The 21,345-nt window shown below is 47.7% G+C and overlaps 1 protein-coding gene across 1 annotated transcript in view; it reads left to right on the top strand.

Moving 5' to 3' along the window:
• LOC119443978 (uncharacterized) overlaps positions 1-21,345 on the top strand; it is a 238,883-nt gene that overhangs the window by 183,434 nt on the left and 34,104 nt on the right. The window contains exons 13-14 of the mRNA XM_049662323.1: positions 5,066-5,204; positions 17,975-18,135. Of these exons, the coding sequence (XP_049518280.1) occupies positions 5,066-5,204; positions 17,975-18,135 (300 nt within the window). The remainder of the gene's footprint in view (positions 1-5,065; positions 5,205-17,974; positions 18,136-21,345) is intronic.

The following is a 21,345-nucleotide window of genomic DNA, read 5'->3' as shown; positions in this document are numbered from 1 at the left end:
GAATGCATCTTTTACAGGAAGCGGATAGCCGTTCGATATCGCTATCGAGACCCGGCCACCAAAAAGAGGACCTGGCGACTGCCTTCATGGCCGAGGAACCCTGATGCGTTTCATGCAATTGTTCCAACACTTGTGCGCGCAGTTTTTCTGGAATCACAACTCTCCGGCTCCAGTACAATAAATCATGTGCTACGGACAGCTCCAATCTCCGGTCAAAAAATGCTTTCATGTCCGCTTCCACAGCCTTACTTGCTGGCCAGCCCTGCAGTACATATCTTACGACTTTTGATAAGATGTGGTCGATTGCCGTTTGTCGTTTTAACTCCGTCAGTGAAATAGTCCCGTCTGAGAAGGTTTCCAACGCTAGGAGATAATCAGCAGGCTCACCTCCGGCCTCCGACTCGTTCGTCTTTTGGGGCAAGCGGCTCAGGGCATCTGAATTTATGAGCAGCTTGCCAGGACAGTATTGTAGCCTGTAGCGGAATCCTCCGAGATACAACGCCCACCGCTGGATACGAGCAGCAGCCAGTGGTGGTGTAGGCCTGTCAGACTTCAGGAGGCCCAGGAGCGGCTGGTGGTCGGTGACCAAGGTGAACTCGTGGCCTGCAAGATAGTCCCGAAATTTAGTTACACCAAACACGAGAGCAAGGGCCTCTCGCTCCAGCTGCGAATAATTTCGCTCGGCTTTGGTCAGCGTTCGGGAACGAAACCCGATGGGTCTGTTGACACTCCCATCAGTGTGAAACAATACGGCTCCAATACCATGCGGTGACGCATCACATTCTAGTTTCAGTGGTTTCTTAGGATCGAAGTGTACGAGCACTCCTGCCTCCCGCAGACTGCGCTTTGCCGTTAGAAACGCTGCTTTCTGCACGTTTTCCCACTTCCACCGCGAGTGTTTCTCGAGCAACTGGTACAGTGGTACGAGCAGAGACGACATGTTAGGTAGAAACTTGGAATAGTATGTGAGCATGCCCAAAAACGAACGCAATTCGCCGACATTCCGTGGTTCTGCAGCCTCTAAGATTACTTCCACATTTTTTTCCATCGGGTGAAGACCTTCTTGATCTATTCTGTGCCCTAGATACGTGACAGACTGTTCACGGAACTTGCATTTGTCAAGCCGCAGTTTTACTCCACGCTCTCTGAATCGTTGCAGCACGAGCCGTAAATCCTGGCCACTTTCATCTTTTTCCGATACCAAAACATCATCCAGATAAGCCTGAACACATGATAAGCCCTGCAAAACAGTCTCAATTTTCCGCTGGAAGATAGCTGGTGCCGAAGCAATACCAAACGGCAATCTGTTGTACGCAAATAGCCCGCGGTGCGTGTTGATAACGCAAAGCTTCCGCGAGTCTTCATCCAAGAGAATTTGATTATACGCATCACGTAAGTCGAGGGTGCTGAAATACTTGCCTCCGTTCAGGCTAGCGAACATATCATCGATCAGAGGCAAGGGGTATTGCTCCAACTCGCAGCATTGGTTTAAAGTGACTTTAAAATCACCGCAAATTCTCACGGTGCCATCCTTTTTCAAAACCGGCACAATGGGCGTAGCCCACTCCGAGTGTGTGACGGGTGACAGCACTCCCTGTGACACAAGCCTGTCCAATTCTTGCGTTACCTTATCGCGTAAAGCGAACGGCAGAGAACGAGCCTTACAAAATTTTGGTGTGGCTCCCTCCTTTAGCAGTAGGCGCGCCGGGGGCCCATCAATCACTCCGACTTCTGGCTGGAACACGTCTTGAAACTCGGCGAGGATGTCCTCTACGGCAGACGTGGTCGTTCCCGAATGGGTGTCCGGCTGGGCCCTCAGGTTGAAGATTGGCATTCCTGACTTCGAAATCTGGGCGATCAAGTCACGTCCGCATAGACTGGGACCTGTACAGTCTAGGATGATCAAGGGACAGTCAAAGGATACGCCATTATATGACACCGGTACACGCAATTCCCCCATCACTGGAATTTTTCCGAGGTAGCATGATAGCTTGATGTTTGTGGGCTTCGGAATTGGCCATTGTTGTCGGTGTTTCTCGAAAATTTGCCTTGGTACGACACACACTGGGGAGCCAGTATCTACGTGCATTGACACGTCCACACCACCCCAAGTGAAAGTGCGTTTGATAGGCGGTTCCAACTGAGCAATACGTGCCGAGCTTAGTGTCCACACATGCGTAGCATCATCAAAGTCTTCGTCATTTGAGTCAGCATTTACTGCAAGAGCTCGACCGCGTACGTTCCCAGGTGCTCGCCTGCTTGACCTAGGCCTTAGACCGTGGGCGTCACTCAAGCACTTCTTAGCAATATGCCCTAGCTTACCGCAGCGGTAGCACCGTGCCCTCAACCAACCACAAGCATTGCTGCTATGCCTGCTGCTGCCACACCGGCTGCATTCTGACACCACCTCGTTCCCCGTTCTCTGTCGCGCATCAACGTTAAGCACTGTTAGCTCTGAGCTTATTTTCTCCGCCCCTTTTTCCGCCGCTTCGGCTGCGAGCGCCATGGTTTCCGCTTCCTGCAGTGTTAAATTTTCCTTTGCCAGCAAATGCTTCTGCAACGCGCTGGACCGTACACCGCATACAATACGGTCTCGAAGCATTCGATCGAGCATTGTGCCAAAATTACAATTGTCGGCAATGCGTCGTAGTTCCAGAATAAATTCATGAACAGGCTCACCTTCCTTTTGAGAGCGGTTGAAAAACCGAAAACTTTCCGTAGTTTCGTGACGCTTTGGGTCGAAGTAATCATCCAGTGTTTTGACTACTTCGTCATAGGTGAGCGCGTTGGGCTTCCTTGGTGCCACCCTTCCTGCGAGCACTTGCACGGTTCTTGTGTTCAGCGCCGCGATAAGCAATGCCCTCTTCTTGGTCTGGTCGCTGATACCCGTCGCTTCGAAGTAAGCCTCTGCTTTGATGATGTATGCTTTCCAGTTGTCCCTTTCGTCGTCATAATCCGGTAGCTGTTGATGCGCCATTGGAACAATTCTTTCCGCAACCGCTGCTTGGTCCCCGTTGTCTGGCTCGTTCTTGATTCCGAGGGTTTTTTCCGCCTTCGTCGCCACTGTTACATCGTAATATTCCACCCAGCGCGAACTCCGATCCCCGAATGAGACGAGTCCCGTGCAAGCATAAGAAGAAGCCTTTATTGATCGTAGAATCGGGCTTTTATAGCCAGGAGGGGAGAGGGGGAAGTTAGCACTGCTTGTGCCCACGTGTGACTAGCTTTGTCGTGATAAGCGGCGATGGTAGCCAGATAGGTTCCGTTGCTACAGTCACAAAATCAGATAGATCTAAGTCAATTACTCTCAGGGGACCCAGATCTTGAGAAGGAAATTTACAGAATCAAAAATGGGTTGGAGCCCATATGGCAGGCTATACAAAATTATGACTGACAGCTTACCGCAATCCTTGAAAAGAAGTGTACCATCGCGCTCAGTGCGAGTTACAACGCGGGATCACTTTGCCACCTGCAATCGCATTGTAACTCATACTGAGTGTGATAGTACAATCATTGCATTCTGCTGGTATTAACATATGTGGCAGAAACTTGGAGGTCAACAAAAGAAGCTTGAGAAGAAGTTGAGCACCGTCAATGAGCGATAGAACAAAGCATTTTAGGCATAACATTTAGAGACAGGAAAACAGCAGTGTGGATTAGAGAGCAAACAGGCGTAGTCAATATTTTAGTTGACATTAAGAGGAAAAAAATGGGGCTGGGTAGGTCGTGTAATACGTAGGGCAGATAACTGGTGGTCTATCAATAGAGTCACAGAATGGGTGCCAAGGGAAGTGCAGTCGAGGATGGCAGAGAATTGGGTGGTGTGATGAAGTTGGGAGGTTTGCAGGCACAATTTGGAATTAGCTAGCACAAAACAGGGGTAATTGGAGACCCTTGGGGGAGGCCTTCGTCCTGCAGTGGTCATAAATACAGGTTGATGATGATGATGAAAGGAATTGTGTGTTTGAATGGAGATAGCCCGTCACACACTTATGCAGCATAGATAATTGATGCACATGCTTAGGTGCTGCATTTTTGGCCTTATGTTCATGCAATTTTTTACCCCTGTCAACCTATGCTGTCTGGGGCAAAACACCTTTCATATTTATTGTAGCGAAAAAGACAAAGTGTGTGGTTCGGCCGCATCGTCAACGCCTTGCTCGAGGATAGAACTCGCGCAATCCGTGCCCGATGCTCGACCAACCGTCCCGCCTGTTTGTCTTTCTGGCTCTGATATAAACTGCGTTACATGTTTTAATCCGCGTTACATGGCGCACGCCCGCCAATCGCCCAATATGTTCCTCTTGTGGCATCCCTGGGCATGTGGCATACATCTGTAGACATCACTCATGGCTTCCCCGAGCTGACAAACCTGCGCACTCCTACGGCCCTCCAGTTCCGTTCTTCTCGTCGCCTCCTAAATCGCAGCTGACTGCTCCGTGCACCGCCACTCCTTCTGCTGCTCGCCATCTCCACGACATTGTTCGCTTTCACCAATGCGTGGTTGTCCCAATCCTACCGAACAGCAGGAAAACTAGTTGCCACGTTAAACTGCATTACATATTTGGTGGAGGTTGCTAGGCTTTTGAGGCTGCTCGGGCGTCATGAATGTGTGGTTCCGTAACCACGAACCTGACCTTCGCACCTGGTTCGACTTCAAGACGAGCTTCATGCCAGTCTTTAGTGAGCCCGTGGCGCGAAAGCTTCGTGCCGAAGAGCGCTTGCGCAAACATTCCCAACAGCTCAGTGAGCACTTCACCAGCTACAGCAATACGGTTTAAGTACAGAGTCGGAAGGATAAACAGGCAGGTTGGTTGGTCGAGCGTCGGGCACCGAGCGAGTGAGCTCTATCCTTGAGTGATGTGTTGACGATGCGCCCGAAGCACAAGCCTCGTCTTCATCGCTACGACACAAATAAATTCAGTGTCTGGAACTGCCCTTGTTTATTTTGTGCATAATTTTGTGAAGCTTGTGCCTCGCTGGGTTTAGTTCTTTTCTTTCTAAGGCATGTTTTAAATCTGTATTGCTTAGCAGATTTGAACGCAGCAAGAGTGTGAATATGCAGGGTGCACAAGTACATGTGCCAAGATCCTGTGGCTAAAGAAGATTCCTACGGATTGGAGTTGACAGCCGAGGACCGACTGAACTGGCTGGTGTCTTTTGTTGTAGGGCAACTCGTTGCCGTTTTCCTGCCTCACTGTCAGGTCAGTTTTCACATGAGTTTGCTGTAATATAGGACTCTGAGAGGTTTGTTAACACGATAATGTTATCATGCACCATGGTGAGGTTGGCCTCAGTGCTGAAATGAAGACAAGGCAATAGTTGACAATAGAATAAATAATTACACAGACGCAGACAAGAGAATATGGGCTTGACAAAGTGGCTATCTGCAAGGTAACGGAATAAAATAATTGAAAACAAGATGACATTAAACCATGCAGACAAGATTTTTTAATCGAAGGAGAAGTAACATAGAAAGTGGGGCCACATAGAAAGTAACTGGAAAAGTTTGAAAGCGCAAGGCAGCTAATGTAGTGGGGCAACTTGCAGGGGGGAAGTGCTGCGCCATTTGTGCCACTCTGCGCCAATTCGCTTTTCCTGCGCCATCTTACTCCAAAACGCATAGTGCCGAGACTGCTCCAAGCGGTGCCTCCATGTCTGACGTGCTCAATAATTCGGATGGCTTTACGGCACCATGTACCCCAAAGAGTCAATGTATACGACCATGTCAAATTTCGGACGCAAGAACCCTTCGCCGTCTGATTTTCCTGGCCTTGTGCTGTGATTGCAAGTCCATAACGGCATTAATCAAAGCCACCACCGCCGCCATTTTGGTTATTTCGCCATCTCAAACAGGCATTCTCGCACGCAGATCTGCTGGCAGCCCTAGCCACCACCACCGCGGCTGCTTCGACGTTCGCTATTAAGCTTCTTGTTGTACGGTGCTGTGTTTTTCATTGAAATAATTTGTGGCCGTCGGCAATGGCACCGACTCCGCCTTTGTAATCCTCGCAATTGGCTTCGAAGCTCTGAAAGCACAACGCATTGCATAATGCGGTTCCCAAAAGTCAGCTTCGCCTCAATACAGCAGTGTTACGCGGTGATGCATACGTGAAGTAATGCGGTGAAGTATAACAAGAGTGGTGAGGGGTAATTGTCGCGGGACAGTATGTATTCCTTAATTACACACGCTTGTACCCGCCGTCTCCTGTCATAGTACGAGCACGGATATACTTCATAAATGTACTGGCAGGTGTTCAAACCTTTTTCGGACATGCCTGTGGCGATTTGTGCCCTTAGTGGCAGTAGAAGGTGTGCATTCATTGTTTCGGACTGCCCTGTTTTTTGGACGATTTCACGGGCTCTAGGGAGTCAGAAAAATCAGATGTTGACTGCATTGCTGTCCACTTTTTTGTTGTGTTGTGTTGTGAGCAGTGATGTTTTAAATGTGGGGGCAGTTTTGTGCCACAATGATCGTGGGACTCAGTAGCCAGCTGTGCTTGCCCACATCTTATGTTTGCATATTAATTTATTGGCTACTTATAGTGCCTTGTACCTGAAAGTGCAATTTTCAACTTGTAATATTTTTGTAGGTAATCAGATGTGTTATATTTCACTCAGAGACATATTTGTCTTGTTTTGAGAATACATTTTGAGTAAGACTTGTTCTTTAGACTTGACACACAGCTGATGATGACAGACAAAGCACTAGTGTTGTGTGGCAGTGTTCTTTTTTTTCCCAGTTATTTGTTAGGGCACAATCTAGCACTTATTAATGGGAAAATGAGACATCCACCCAATCGTAGCAATTGCTACAAAGGAAACCCATACGGGTTCCTCGAAGGAAAAGCCTCGCAGTTGCAGAAAAATTCATCCTGGTCAGGGACTCGAACCTGGGACCACAGCCTTTCCGTCCGGGGCAGCCGTTCTACCATCTTAGCTATCCAGCCGGCTAGCAGATGGCAGGGCAAAGGCGAATTTATTGACAACTCGAAGCAAAGGCAAGTGTTTGATGTAATAATTCAACGGAAACCCGCTAGGTGAAGGGAGCTAATTAAAGGGAAAATGAGACATCCACCCAATCGATTGGACTGCAGCCGTGGCCTAGTGGTAGAATGTCCGCCTCGACTGCAGGAGGTTGTGGGTTCGATTCCCACCGTCACCAGGCCCTAACATCACTTTATTGATTTTACAGGGTCAGAATAAAGCCAAGCCTTTTTTCTGACCTTATTGGGGATCAATTTGACAGCGCTGAGATGCTGCCGCACGCAAATTATCAATATTCAGCTCCTCACCCCTCCCCTTGTCTACCCGGAGGTGGCAAGAGAGAAAACGTACAGTGCACAACAGGTTCTGCTAAAGAAATAATGCATGCATTGGTCGATCAGAAAAAAAAAAATCTGTCCGGAGAATAGTGTCGTACAGGAGGAAGCAGCGAGGCTCCTGGTCGCGGAGACGAACCTGGGTTCCATCGGCGTCCAAGCTCGCCAGGGCCCCGGTCGAGACTCGGCCTGCACTCGAGAGTGTGCATGCGCCACAGACAGTCGCGCGATTCTCGCCCACTGCTCGCGGAGTACGGCAGAGTGCGAGCACTCCAACGCTATGAAACGGAGCCTCGGAGCACCCGAAAGACGCTCACCCACAGATGGGAGATTGAGGAGGGGGAGAGAACGCTATAAGAAAGTGGGCGCGTCTCGAATTGCCCATTGCCCCAGCTGAGGAGGGGACAAAACCTCCTTATCCAATTGGCGGTCGAAAAAGCCCACTTTTTATCGCTTCCTCCCCCCCTCCACCCTTTGCTATCTCAACACGAGCACTAGTTTCCTAACCGTTGCCCAAGCAGTACATCTGAGACACCCAAGAAAATGAGATAGCCTTCATTTTACTTTCTCTTCGCGTTTGCAACAGGAGCTCGGAGAGAACGTGCCTATGTTGCTGCCTCCTGCTGCTCCTCCACCGCAGCCATGGCCTAGTGGTAGAGCGCCCGCCTCGGCTGTGGGAGGTTGTTAGTACGATTCCCACCGCCGCCAGGCACCCACTGGTTCAAATGGGCACAAGTACACCCCAGCCTGACGTTCGGCTTCCCTCAGGCATGATATGCTTGGGAAAGGAGCCTGCGCCCTAAATTCCCATTGAAGCCCTCGTGAGCACAGAAAGCAGAAGCGGCAGGAGCGTCAAAGATGCAAAAGGTGTCGACCGGGCTGAAGAGGCCTAGGCATTCACCATGAAATAAAGGCAAAGGGCATGCCGTGGGATTGTCGATGAGCATCTTCGTGACGCCACTCCGAAGAGTAAGGAGAGCAAAGGGCAGTGGAGAGCATTTGCGGTGAATGAACACTTCAGAGGGCGTAAAGAGAACAGTGCCATCAGAAATTGCGGCTCATAATGCAGGCACAAGCAGGGAAGAGCACTGAGGAACGGCATTGTCTTCGGACACAAACGCAGATTCGTAGCAATAGAAGGGTGGTGTTTGATTTTCTCAAAATCGTGAAGTGCAGAAAGTTCGAGTTCGGCATGACAACAATTAATAATGGTGTTATTATTTGCAAGGAAGTAAGTCCCAGCCTAATATAATGTCATGGGAACACGAGAGCAGCACGACGAATTCGACGGTATACAGAAGTCCTTGAATGAAGACTCGAGCAGTACTGGCAGCGAGAGGCGTAATGTTTTGAGCGTTCACGCTTCGAAGGGAGAGGTCGAATAAAGTCGTCAGAACCTTTCTTAGTATGCAGCAGAGTTTGGCGGAAATAACAGATACGGTGGTTCCTATATCGATAAGTGCCAGGACGGTGATTCCTCCGACAGACACTTCAATTACGTTGGCTGGAGAGGGATGAGGACTTGTGCATTGCGACGTGGATGCAGTTCGTGCCTCGGGAATTGCAGCCACCAGTTTTCCTGCTCGGTGGGTTCAGTACGCATTGGAGAAAGACAGCGATGACGTGCAGATGGTTAGCAGCGGCTAGACGCAGGTGGGTGATCAGGGCAAAATGAAGAGGTAAGAAGGCTGGAAGGCGAAGAGGAAAACTGAGCAGAGAAAGGTGGCGCTCGTCGGATGTTCGGAAAAGGAAGCATGCGACGACGGCAATGGCGCGCCAATTGACCAGCACCACCACAAGCAAAACATATTGGACAGTCATCAAAGGTGCGCCATTGGTTGGGGTAAGCTCCAAGTCGTGGCTGAGAAGTCAGAAAATGCTGTCGGTCTGGTAACGGCATAGGTGGCGGTGAAAAGGTCGGTAGTCGATGCATAGCGGGTGGCAAGAGCGTATGTGGACGAGGTTGGGCAACTGCTTCTGTGTACATGAGAGGTGCAGTGACTGGTGTCGGTTCATGGGCAGGAGGAATAGCTTGAGAAACTTGCTCTTGGATGAAGTCGCAGATCGTAGGTGCCAAAGTGGGTGGTGGTTCCGCGATGCAAGACATCAAAGTTAGCTGGTGAGCGACCTCTGCGCGAACGAACTCCTTAATCTTTAGAAACAGAATAGCATGGTCGATGCTGATTCCAAGGCTTGACAGGGTCGGTGGGCGCAGGGTGACGTCTGGTGTGAGGCCGTTGCCTGTGCAACTCGTAACTGTGACACAATTATATCACTTCGACGACAGTGCGAGGATTCTTCGATAATAACATTTGGTACGCATCGTCCTCAATACCCTCCATCGATGCATTCACCAATTTGCAAAGGTCAACAATGTCCTTAATATAGCTCATGAAATTCTCTCCTATCTCTTGGGATTGTGTATGCAAACGTTGTTCTGCACGAAGCTTTCGTACTGCTGGCCGACCGAAAACTTGGGTAAAGCTGGTCTTGAAGAACAACCACATAGTTAGGTCGGCTTCTTGGTTTAGAAACCATAGTTTCGCAACGTCCGAGAGATAGAATGCTATGTTTCTCAACTTGCTAACATCGTCCCACTGGTTATGGGAACTCACTCGCTCGTATGAGGAGATCCAATCTTCAACGTCTTTGTCATTCGTGCCGGAGAAGATAGGGGGATCTCGCTGACGCAAGGCACTGGCACACACCAGGGTGGACGGCGCCGTTGGAGAAGTTGGAAGGAGTGCCGCTGGCGTCGTCGGGCATGATGAGAGGGTAAAGTGCGACTTCGAAGTTCCAGGGTGGTCGAAATCCAGCAAGCTCCACCACTTGCTAAGAGGTTAGCAGCGGACGCAGGCGAACGCAGGCGAACGGGTAGCATTCGCAAGTGTTCGGTCAAGGACAGCAACCGGTGGCGATGCTGCTGAGGTGCAGGCTACTCTTCTTCATTACATAGCATTTTATTCCACCTGCAGTGGGGAAATGTGTTCGTAACCAATTTTGTGTCGTGCATTGCTGTGTGATAATGCTGTATAGAAAATTTTTTAAAGGTTTTGTACATTGAATTCATGTGCCATTTAGCTGGAGCCAGGCTCTGAATCTCATTTTGCCTGTTTGTGACATGGGATTTATCGTGCAATTAGGAGCAGAATCTGTGTGTGCCCGAAATGGCTGTTGGCAGCAGTCTAGCTGTTGAGAGAAACTTAGTTTTTTTTTCTTTCATCCAGTTAGTTCAACGACTCAGACAATGCTGTGACATCCTCAGGATGTCCGCAGTACATACAATTGAGTACATTTGGACGTCCTCAGGACTTCCCCACATGAGCCTCAAAACATCCCTATCAAATCCACATGTTCGGCCTCAGCACGTCCTCGGGACGTCCTCGGGAAGCATTCGAGGATCTTTTCAGTACACGTTCAGGACATTTTGAAGACCTAGGCATTCGCTGCACCCAGTAAAAATCATTTATTTTGTTCACTGAAGTTAACTGTTTTTCGCCCACTAAGTGAGAAATTCATGCTTAACAGTGCAATATGCACACTGCTTGACAGAGCATACTTTTGAGCCCCGTTGCACCAGGCTCAGTATATGGCAACACGAAATGAAAACGTAGACCCATAGCGATGCACACAAACCTATTTTATTAATTTCACTTGATAACGGCGCATGCCACACTGACAAGAATGATTGAAACTAGCGTGATAAAGCCAGGAGACTTCACCACTTGAAATGTCTTCGTCCGAAAACACAGAACAGCGAGAGCCGGTAAGAGACACTGGAAGAAATAATAAACAGCACATTGTCAAAACACAACTTACGTTCAGACAAAAAAAAAATAACAAACGAAACAGTTTATGGCACATACTTGGAAGCACTGCAGCACAAAATTATTGTATGAAGCAGCAATTAAGCAACCTCTGCTGTGTTGCTCTTTATGGAAGAATGAATCCACTCGGGAAATTGTTTTTTCCATAACAAATAATACTTTTTACTTTCTTAGCAGTGACAAGATTTAGAAAAAAATTAAGTGCAATACATCTAGCTTTGAGGCCGAGATAGCGTGATATTTGCCACCGGCCAGTGCTAAAATCTCAGATTGCTTGGGTGTTTGCAACAATGCTCTTGTCAATAAAAGCAGCGTGGAAAGGCAGTTCAATGGCGTTGAACCATGGAGAAGTGATCGCCAGAAACGCGGAAATCATCTTTGAAAATGTCCATTATCGCGACCAGGCACAAAATGTCACAAACCTATCGAGATAGCGTTGTTGATTTTATTCTACAGGCAAAGTGACGCCGCGATTGCCAGCACCCGTTCCATCCGACACAACGAGCTCCGCGGCAAAGTCACACGAATCTGTCTGAGAGAGAGAGAATAAACATCTTTAATGTATAAATGCAGCTTTGGAGAGGCGTCCTCATTCCAGGATGCCTTGAGCTCGGGCCGCGTCCTGGGCCCTCGCAATCAGCCGTTGCTGATCTTCGAGGTCGGAGCTGGCCAAGGCTCTCTCCCAAAGCTCGTTGGTGTGGTAGGGGTTCGGAGGATTGAGTGGTGCCTCTCTGCAGCCCCCTACTATGTGCCTGAGGGACCCGGGCTCTGCGCAGAAGCGGCATTGCGGAGAGAATTGTGTAGGGGCTATGAGGTGGTTTCTGGTTGGGTGGGGAAATGTGTTAACCTGTAGAGCTCGGAGGAATCGCTCCTGCTCTCTAGGTAGTGACTTGTGTGGGGGTGCATATGTTCTGCGGGTTAGCTTGTAGTGTTGTGTGATGTCTTGGTATGAGACTAGAGGGTGCATACGCTCCGGTTCAGATTCCTCGGCGTCGGCTCGGTGGGTCAAATCTCGAGCCACGTGGTTGGCGACCTCGTTGCCAGGAATGCCGTGATGAGCTGGCGCCCAGATGATTATGACTGATCTGGTTGGCAGCTTTTGATTAATTATCTTGAGCGTAGTGGCATGAATTCTTCCGCTAGCGAAGTTGCGGCACGCCTGTTGGGAGTCGGTAACTATGACTTCAACCTGTGTTTGGGCGAGCGCGAGGGCTATGGCCGCTTCCTCGGCTTGGAGGGAATTGTATCCGGTGTCTGATTCACTATAAATAATGAAGGTCCTGTCCATGCTGATCGCTAAGTGAAAATTGCACTTGGCTTGCACTGGCTTGGCTTGACTTTTGAAATCAAAAGTGCCAATGTGCCAGCAAGGAAAGTAAATGGGGGTGGCTTGGTCGCTGACATCGTGAGATACTTTGCTGGTTCACTCTTCCATTGCCAACCATGACTGTTATGCTCCTGGGTACTCGAAACAATACAAGTTGCAAAAAATGGTGCAATCGAACACAATTGTAAGGCATCAAGACCAGTTGATCAGAGTTTAACTCTCTAAATATATATATATATATATTTATTTATTTATTTATATTGTGGGGATTCAGGGAGGCGCCGGCGCCATTGCGCGGGCTTCACCTGTTCTGCCGTCCCTCGCAAACCCCGTCCGCTCCTAACCCCGTCCGCTCCTGCGGTGGCGCTCCGCACGCAGTGGCTTGCGGTGAGGGCGGTCCGCTGACGTCACGCAGCCGCGTCGGCTGCTAGAGGTGGAGCGTGGCTCTCTTATCTCCGGGACCAGCGCACGGTACGTACATGTTTCCTCTCGTCCGCCAACACCTTTGTGACGAGGACTGGAGCTCGCGCACGGTGCCTTTGCCCGTGCGGGGAGCACGTACTTTGTACTGATCCTTTCCCGATGCTAAGCCGACGAACGGTGCCTAGTGTTCGCGCGAGGTCGTACCATGCCAAGCCGCACTTGCCGAAAGCCTAAGCCGACGGAGATTGCCTGAGCTCTCGTGAGTTGGCCCATTGGTTATCGCCAGAGCAAGTAGCCTAGCTGCCGGGACTTTTCCTAGCGGCGTGTCCCAGCTGGAGCCTGTGCGCTTGCCGCGACGTGTTATAGGCGCCTGTTATTGCATTTTCGCTCTTGGTGCGGGACCCCTTTGGTTCCCCGCCGCGCGGGCGTTTGTGCAGTGCTGGTGCCGACGGATTCCATAAACGGTTTCCGTCAACTCGGGGCTTTACTGTGTTTTTGCGTGCGTCGCTCGGTAGCCCCTTGCGGCCTCTGAGCTCGCCGCGCGCGAGCGGTGCCGGAGGCGATGGCTGACGCGGCCCTGTGGCTCGCCAAGTTCGAACCCGCAGTGGTTGGTCTCCTGTGAGACACCAAGAACCCACAATATATATATATATATATATATATATAAAAGCAAAATTGAGCTCGATGGCGGAATAACAACCTCACATGAAGTATAGCACCCAATTTTTCGTTCATCAACCAAAATAATCGTAAAAATGCCAACTTCAGGGTCTCTTCTAACATAAAACTAAATGTCCTCAAAAGGTCTTGTAGTGGACATTCTTTGGACAAGCGGACATCCTTAAGAAGTCCTGCAAAAGATGTTTTCAGGATGAACCAGTGAATGTCGTCCTGAAGATGTACCAAGCACGTCGCAAAAACTGCGAGGACGTTTGTACCACTTGAGGACGTCCTGAGGACGTCGAGTGTTGTCGGGACTAACAGTGCTAATTCAGCAGTAAACACTTATCTTTGGTTAGTTGGCCTTAGACTGTCACACTGCTTCCTCAGGACACTTCTGATAAGTAAAATAGGCGGTTGTTCAGTCAGTGCGTGTGCAGTCTCTGGCTCGATTGCCATCGACTCGTATGGGGTATACAGTGCCATTAATGTGGCACAAATGAGATCCAGTATGCTTCTAATTTGTAAAGGGTGCAAATTGCAAATGTGACACTGGAGCTTTTTATCCTTTTTTTTGTTTTATTAACTTTTATTTACTAATGCTGTCTCGGTCATCGCATAATAGTTTGATGTTCAAAACACCAGGATTGCTTTGCTTGTGCCTTGCAGCAAAACTGGTCGAAATGCTTCTAAGCATTTGGCGTGCCACCCATTTAAAGGGGTATGCATTGATTATGCCTGTCAAATTTACATTAACAATTTTGACCCATGAGATCCATTGGTTTCGTGAGACATGTGATGGGTGCTTCAATAAGTGAAAGATTGGACATGTAAAGAAAAAAATATGGGGTGTTTAAAAAATGTACATTCTGGGGCTTTACCTGCCGAAAGCAATGTGGGTAAGCGCTCACAACAATGGAACCATCACTACTGCAGCTTCGTCGAAGCCATTGATTTGCTGGCCTCCCGTCATCTGCTGTGACCATCTTTGACATGCCTGAAGAAGGTCCACTGCAGTGCTACTGAGTTCCACCCACCTTCGGAGGAAAAACGGGAGAAGATGCCTACGAGTGGCTCTGCCACTACAAACGAGTGAGCATGTCCAATGGGTGGGATGCAACCATTCAGCTCACCAATATGGTGTTCTCCCTGACCTATACCGCACTCCTGTAGTAGGAAAACCACGAGGACACGCTTACGACGTGGGAACTTTTTGTTGACAAGCTAAGGGCGTGTTTTGGGCACTCAGTCGCCAAAAAGAAGTGTGCTGAGCAGACACTGTTGCAATGGGTGCAGCTACCAGGTGAGACATGCACCACATATATCAAAGAAGTGTTAAAGTTGTGCAAGGTGGTTGGTGCTCATATGTCGGAAGAAGATAAAGTCGTACATTTGCTGAAAGGAGTGGCTAAGGACGTGTGCCCACTCTCACCTATTGATGAGGCAATAGACTGCCTTCACTCCGCCTCTTACTTTTCCTCAGTAGACTTATGATCCAGCTACTGGCAAATTTCGATGCATCCTGAGTACAGGCAAAAGGCTGCCTTTGTAACCTCAATGGGCTCTTTGAATTTAATGTGATACTATTGGACTGTGCAACGCTCTGGCAACTTTCGAAAGATTTATCGACACTATTCTGCGCGGCTTGAAGTGGAACATCTGCTAGTGCTACCTCGACGACATCGTCATCTTTGGCCGCACCTTCAGCGAACGTAGCTCGTGTCTGAATATTGTCCTCAACTGCATCAGAAACACTGGCGTAGTTTTAAACTCAAAGAAATGCCACTTTGGAGACTGCCAAACCCTTGTGCTTGGGTGCCTCGTCGATAAGAACAGCATCCACACTGATCCCCAGCAGACAACAGCCGTTGAAGTGTTTTGTGGACCACACTTTGTCAAGGAGCTCCGTAGCTTTCTGGGGCTTTGTTCCTATTTCCGCCGCTTTATTCTTAAATTTGCCCTGTGTCGCATATCCACCGACATGCCTGCTATGAAAAAATATCCCCTTTGAGTGGACTCCGGAGTGCGACTTTTCTTTTGGTCAGTTTCTGCTGGAAAGGGAAGTTTCTGCTGACGGGTCTCGACCTGTTCTTCAGCACTTCAATCCTTCAGCTCCAACGGAACTCCGTACGGACGCATGTAGCATAGGTATTGGTGCCGTTCTTGTTTAATGCTACGGTGACCACGATGACGTGATTGAATATGCCAGTCGCTCATTAAGTAGGCCCGAACATAACTACTGTCGCGGAACAATGCTGTCTCGCGGTAATATTTGTAGTTCAGCGGTTTTGTTTTTAACTGTATGGATGCCCCTTCACAGTTGTTACCGACCACCACTCATTGTGTTGGCTTGTACACCTTCGTGACTCTTGCGGCTGCCTTGTGCGCTGGGAGCTCCGACTACAAGAATACAGCTTCACCGTCTCTTATAAGAGCGGTCGACGAAATGCTGACGCGTACTGCCTCTCGCGTATGCCACTTAGCACTACGGACTGTGACGTTGATGACTTCGATCACCTTGTGACTTCTGTGTCGCCGAAGTTTCCACACTTGGTGAGTGAATTTCAAAGCCGATTAGCAAAAGGACACTAAATTAACACCACTCTTCGCTACTTCGACTGCCTCTACTACAGCACACCATTTCGGTGTATGTGATGGACTCTTGTACAAGAACTTTTCCAGCTCTGGTGCATGTTTTCTCCTAGTGGTGCCGGAGAGCCTTCGCACAGCGATTCTGAGTGCTATGCACGAAGACACTACGTCTGGCCATTTAGGTTGGGTGAGGACGTCATTTTAGTCACAATGCAAGCAGTATTCTTGTGCTACCTATAAAAGGCTAAGCAGTTGCCCTAGCAGGAATGCATGACTGTGAAATAATTGCTATCGTGTTAGAAAATTTGTAATCTTGGATTGGAGCACCTATGAGTGTAGTGTTACTAAAAAAAATTGTGTTATTGGGTAACAGGCAGCATATCGAACGATATAACGTCGAATCCACTTATATTGATAGCGGTTTTAACAATATATGGGATATAACACTCAGCAGTTAATGCACGGTCAACTTTTGTATGTGTTCTATGATAAAATAAACTAGTCACCACAATGCCCCCATGCTGCGTTATCGGGTATAATAATTAAATCTGGCTACTGGGTGTGTGCAATGAAAAAAAAAGTGTGCGAAATCTCTGAAAAAAAAAAAAAGAACAAGAATGGCAGCCAGTTCGCCACATGTCTCTGGGCCGTGCACCCCACACGATACGCCTTTGTCACATTGCATCGCTGGCGCCGCCCGCTTTCTGTCTCATTTCCACACTCGCGTCGATGTTGGAAGGGTGGAGGGGAAACGGGCAATGATGCCTTCATGAGGGGGGCACAACACAAAGGCAAGCATGAAGAAGCGGTTGGCGTTTTTTTTTTTTCACGACTTGTGAAGTGGAGACCCTCGAACACTCTCCTGCGGTACAGTGCTTTCAAGGCATCATGGAAAAAACTCCCAAGCTGCTGTTGTGCACACGGGCTGCCGGCCGACAGTGTCAAGGCGCTGTTAGTGCCACACGGGGTCCCCCTTGCACACGGGAGGCAGCTCACAAAACACTGTGCGGCTTCCTCAAGCAGTTGGGCCTCGCCACCCGCGTGCCCTACGTGACCTAACGGTGCCGGTGTGTCGGAGCCGGGTGACAAACTCTCTTAAGGGAGTCACTCCACAAGCTTATACTATGGATATTTTTACCTAGTCACTGTGTTGTACTATTCTGAATAGCCTTTCTTTACTTTATCCTTTTACTCCCTCCCCCCCTCCACTGCTGACCGCTGTTCAGGTGTCAGCAGACTGCACTATATATAATTACTGCAGTCAGCAGCAATTATTCTTCCTTTGCTTTTCCCGTTTATGTATCTATTTATTTAAGTAAACAACCAATTACTGCTACTGGATTTCGTGTATCTTTTCTTTTCGGCGCAGACATCAGTAGCCAGATTTAATTGTTATAGCCAATAATTGAGCATGAGAACATTGTAGTAAGCAGTTTGTGTTGCCATAGAATGCACATGAAATTTCACAGTGCAGCAGCTGTTCATTGTTACATCTGATTATTGTTAAAACCAGCAATGCTATAAGTGGGTTTGACTGTACTTCTTTCTGTCCAAATAAAACATTTGAATGTTTGTCCCCCCTGCTTCTTTCATGCCACCCAGTTATAACAATTATCTCTTATACAAGTGGGATTTCCTTGGCACTTGAATATTGCTATAAGTGTGTTCTGTAGGGAATGCCGACCTTACACAACTGCATCTGCCTCAGCTGACACAGCCTTTTCTTACATGCATACAGAGCTTTTGTTTCAAGGTCATGATTGTTGGGCTCTTCCCTGTTCTTGCCTTCCTTTCTAACAAAAATGTTGCACTGTTTCCCACAGCACTCCCAGCGGTCTTGTGCCTGGGAGAAGTTTCTGGAGTGCCTGGGCATGGCATTCTGCCTTGTAGAGGAGCACTGCACCACCATGGCACCCCAAGTGCTGGACAAATGTCACGTGCTTCTTCCTTTTTTGTGGGACATTAGGGCACACCAGAAGGAGCTGTAAGTGCAAGGCACTTTCTCATCAAATGTATGACATCTGACAGTCGGAGTGCCAGCTTATTTTATTCCATGCATCACACTTTACTGATGACAAGCATTAAGCAGATGATCTTTGAGTGAGAATAAAAACCGAGAGGTTCAATGTTTAGTCATGTAGCAGCCATATCAAGCCAACATAACAAGCGATGAAGCCAAGGAAAGTTAAAGGGAAATCGACGGTTTATTTAATTTAAATAGGAATTATTTATAAATGAGAGTTAAATTTAAATTTTTGGTAATCTTCAACTTCCTAATAAGGAAAACAAATGAAAGCGGAAGAAAAAAAACATTGCAGCAGGTCCAACGAGTTGGAATTTATATACAGCGAAGCTTTGTGCAAGTGCATGAAGAGTTGAAACAAGAGTACATGCACGCGTGCACGAACACACGCACGCACACACAGCGCGAGCGCACTCAATTTATACCGAGCCTCTTGTTCAGCAGAGCTGCCAACTACTAGCGAGTACGAATGCCTTGAATGCATCATGGTTTTAGAGGCAGCATGTGCATATGTACAAAGCGCAATTCGAATCACCCATTCTATGGGTGATTCGAATTGCGCTTGGGTGCAGCCGCAGATGTGTGAAAGTGAGCTTTCTGATTCCTTTTGTGTCTCTCCCCTGCACGGCTGAGGCTGTGGATGCGAGTGTCATCTGGCGGTGCTGCAAGGAACCCAACGATGTGCCTCTATGATTAACTGGTTAGCCTATTCGGCAAGGGAACAGCCAAGCCACGGTCACAAAACGTGGCGCGGTTCACAAAGAAAAGTTTCGCTCTTAAAACTTGCCACCAGTGCAAGAAAAACCAGCAACCTCAGCTGCGTAAGGCATGCAATGCCCTACTTGTATTTGAGCTGTGGTAATGGATCCCACTCTGTTCATTGTCTTGGTTCTTTATGTACCTGCATGTCTAACCTGGCTGTGAGAGCATGTATTAGTCCAGCACATTTTCGGCTATGGCAGCCATTGCATCTTTGGTTTGCTTCACACTGGCAGCAAGGTTGACTTTACTTCCACCTTCATTTTAATTTTCTTTTATTGGATAATAATGTGGCAATCGAAACTTTACTCGTATTGTTAAGTATGGTGAAGTTGAGATAATAAAGAATTACACAGTGCCAAAAGTGTGAGTTGACAATTTAATTTTTTATTGGGTGAACTCGTGCCAAGAAAGACAAGTAAGGTCAAATCCAACGATAGCAGTAGGAACAGTCATAGGTCTGTGAATTTAAACCCATGGACCTATTTATAGATGCATCACTTTACATTCCAGAGTAATCGCTGGTGCTCGTGCACATCCGAGCATGTTGGAACACTATTCACGTCACGCACTTTTAATCTCACAAGCACAAGGAAGATGAAACAAGCGAGATGGAACTTATCCATGATAGCAGTATGCTGTACACTACACCACCCACCCTGTTTTTATCGTCCTGTGTTGTTTACTGTACGCTGCTGTCACTTTTTAGACAGGACTCTCTTGTTTTGGATCGACAACACTCAAGGAATTTCAGATACAGTAGGCATGTCTTGTGCATGGCAATAATAGTGATAATCCAGGGAAAAGTGGTCACCCACAAAAAGCAAAAAGTGTGCGGGATTACGCTAATTTGACATAAATATAAGCTATTTTCTTCTATGCTTTCCTTGGCTTCATTGTCTATTGGCATAGGTTTGATGTTCATTTTTGACTGTACTCACTTGCTTCATGTATAATTTCTTCCCTCGTACATTTGAAAAAGAAAGCTGTCTCTGTCCTTTTTTAATTGGTGTCGTATTTGGTGCATACATCTGCAGTTGAACTTTAATTGGTGTCGTATTTCGTGCATACATCTGCAGTTGAAAATTGTTTGCATTTGAGAACTACCTATAGTATGTTCGTTTTATGTCTGTATTCTTGTTTAATGTAACTCGCTGCAGTAGCTCAGTGGCTATGGCATTGCGTTGATGAGCACGAGGTTGCGAATTTGATCCCAGCCATGGCGGCTGCATTCCTGTTGGGGATAAGTGCAAAAACGTTTGTTTGCCATGCCTTGGTTACACGTTAAGGACCCCACATATCAAAATTATTCCGAGCCCCCCCAATACAGCGTGTCCCCACTGTGCTGTTTCAGTACATTAAACCCCACAATTTAAATAAATTGTTTATTGTAACCTGCTTACTTCTTTGGGGCCTTCAGGTTCTGAAAGTACAAACAACAAGCCTGTGTTATCGATGTCCCATTTATGAACGTTACGGTGCCATACTAAAACAACTTAAGCCAGGGCAATGCACGCACCTGTGCCCACCCCTCCATGCCATAGCTTGTACTGTGGTTTGAAATTTCCGTTCCAGTGGGCTTTTATTGGCAGTACTAGATAGATCCATATTTACACAAGATTTGGTACTGTCTGAAGATTATGAAGCTCTTTATATATGGAATTGAGTTTAAAACCATATGCACAAACGCACTTACTCACTAACAACTGGTTGCTTCTAAAGGGTGAAGCCATGAACAGACAACCATTGGAACGAATGTGCCCAAAACCCACGGTGACCACAGAAAGAAAACAGGTTTTAGAAGCTTTTTTTTTCATAAAGGAGTTTGAAAATGATTGTATCATGGAAATACCCCATCACGAGCGCTTGACTGAAGTGTTGTTTCTGAGTGGTTGGTTGCGATGTGCATGTGGTGTGTATTTGTTGATACTTGCAGCACACAAACAGTTCACACGACACTGATCCAATTGCTAGCCATCTCTTGTCATTCTGTGTATTTTAAAGAAATGTACTCCAAAACTTGCCAAAATGGCGTGGTATCGACCTTTATGATGGAGTGTACAATGTACATCTGAAGTTGAAATTCATGTTAGTGACCTTTGTAGTGTGTGAAAGAAAAAATGAAATAAGAAGGCTAAGAGCCAGCCAAGGCCGGTATTTTGTAGCGATGCCTTTCCGGTAATAATTCCTTTTCACGCTTATCGCACTTTGTCAGTGGTCAGAGTGACGGTCCGCTCGCGTTATTAGCGGGATCAGCCGGCCGTGAGCAGTGGGTGATAAGACTAAGTCATAAGGCATCGCTACAAACTCGCAGCCCAGAATAGGAAAAAATCATTGCTGTGGTTTAATGTACGAATGGAGCTAGGAAGTATGAGCCACCGTAGGGGGTTTCTAGATTAATTTCAACCACGT

The sequence above is a fragment of the Dermacentor silvarum genome, chromosome 1, assembly GCF_013339745.2.
Source record: "Dermacentor silvarum isolate Dsil-2018 chromosome 1, BIME_Dsil_1.4, whole genome shotgun sequence".
NCBI lineage: Eukaryota > Metazoa > Arthropoda > Arachnida > Ixodida > Ixodidae > Dermacentor > Dermacentor silvarum.
Note: the sequence above shows the minus strand (reverse complement) of the source record. Positions and strands in the feature narration are given on the sequence as shown.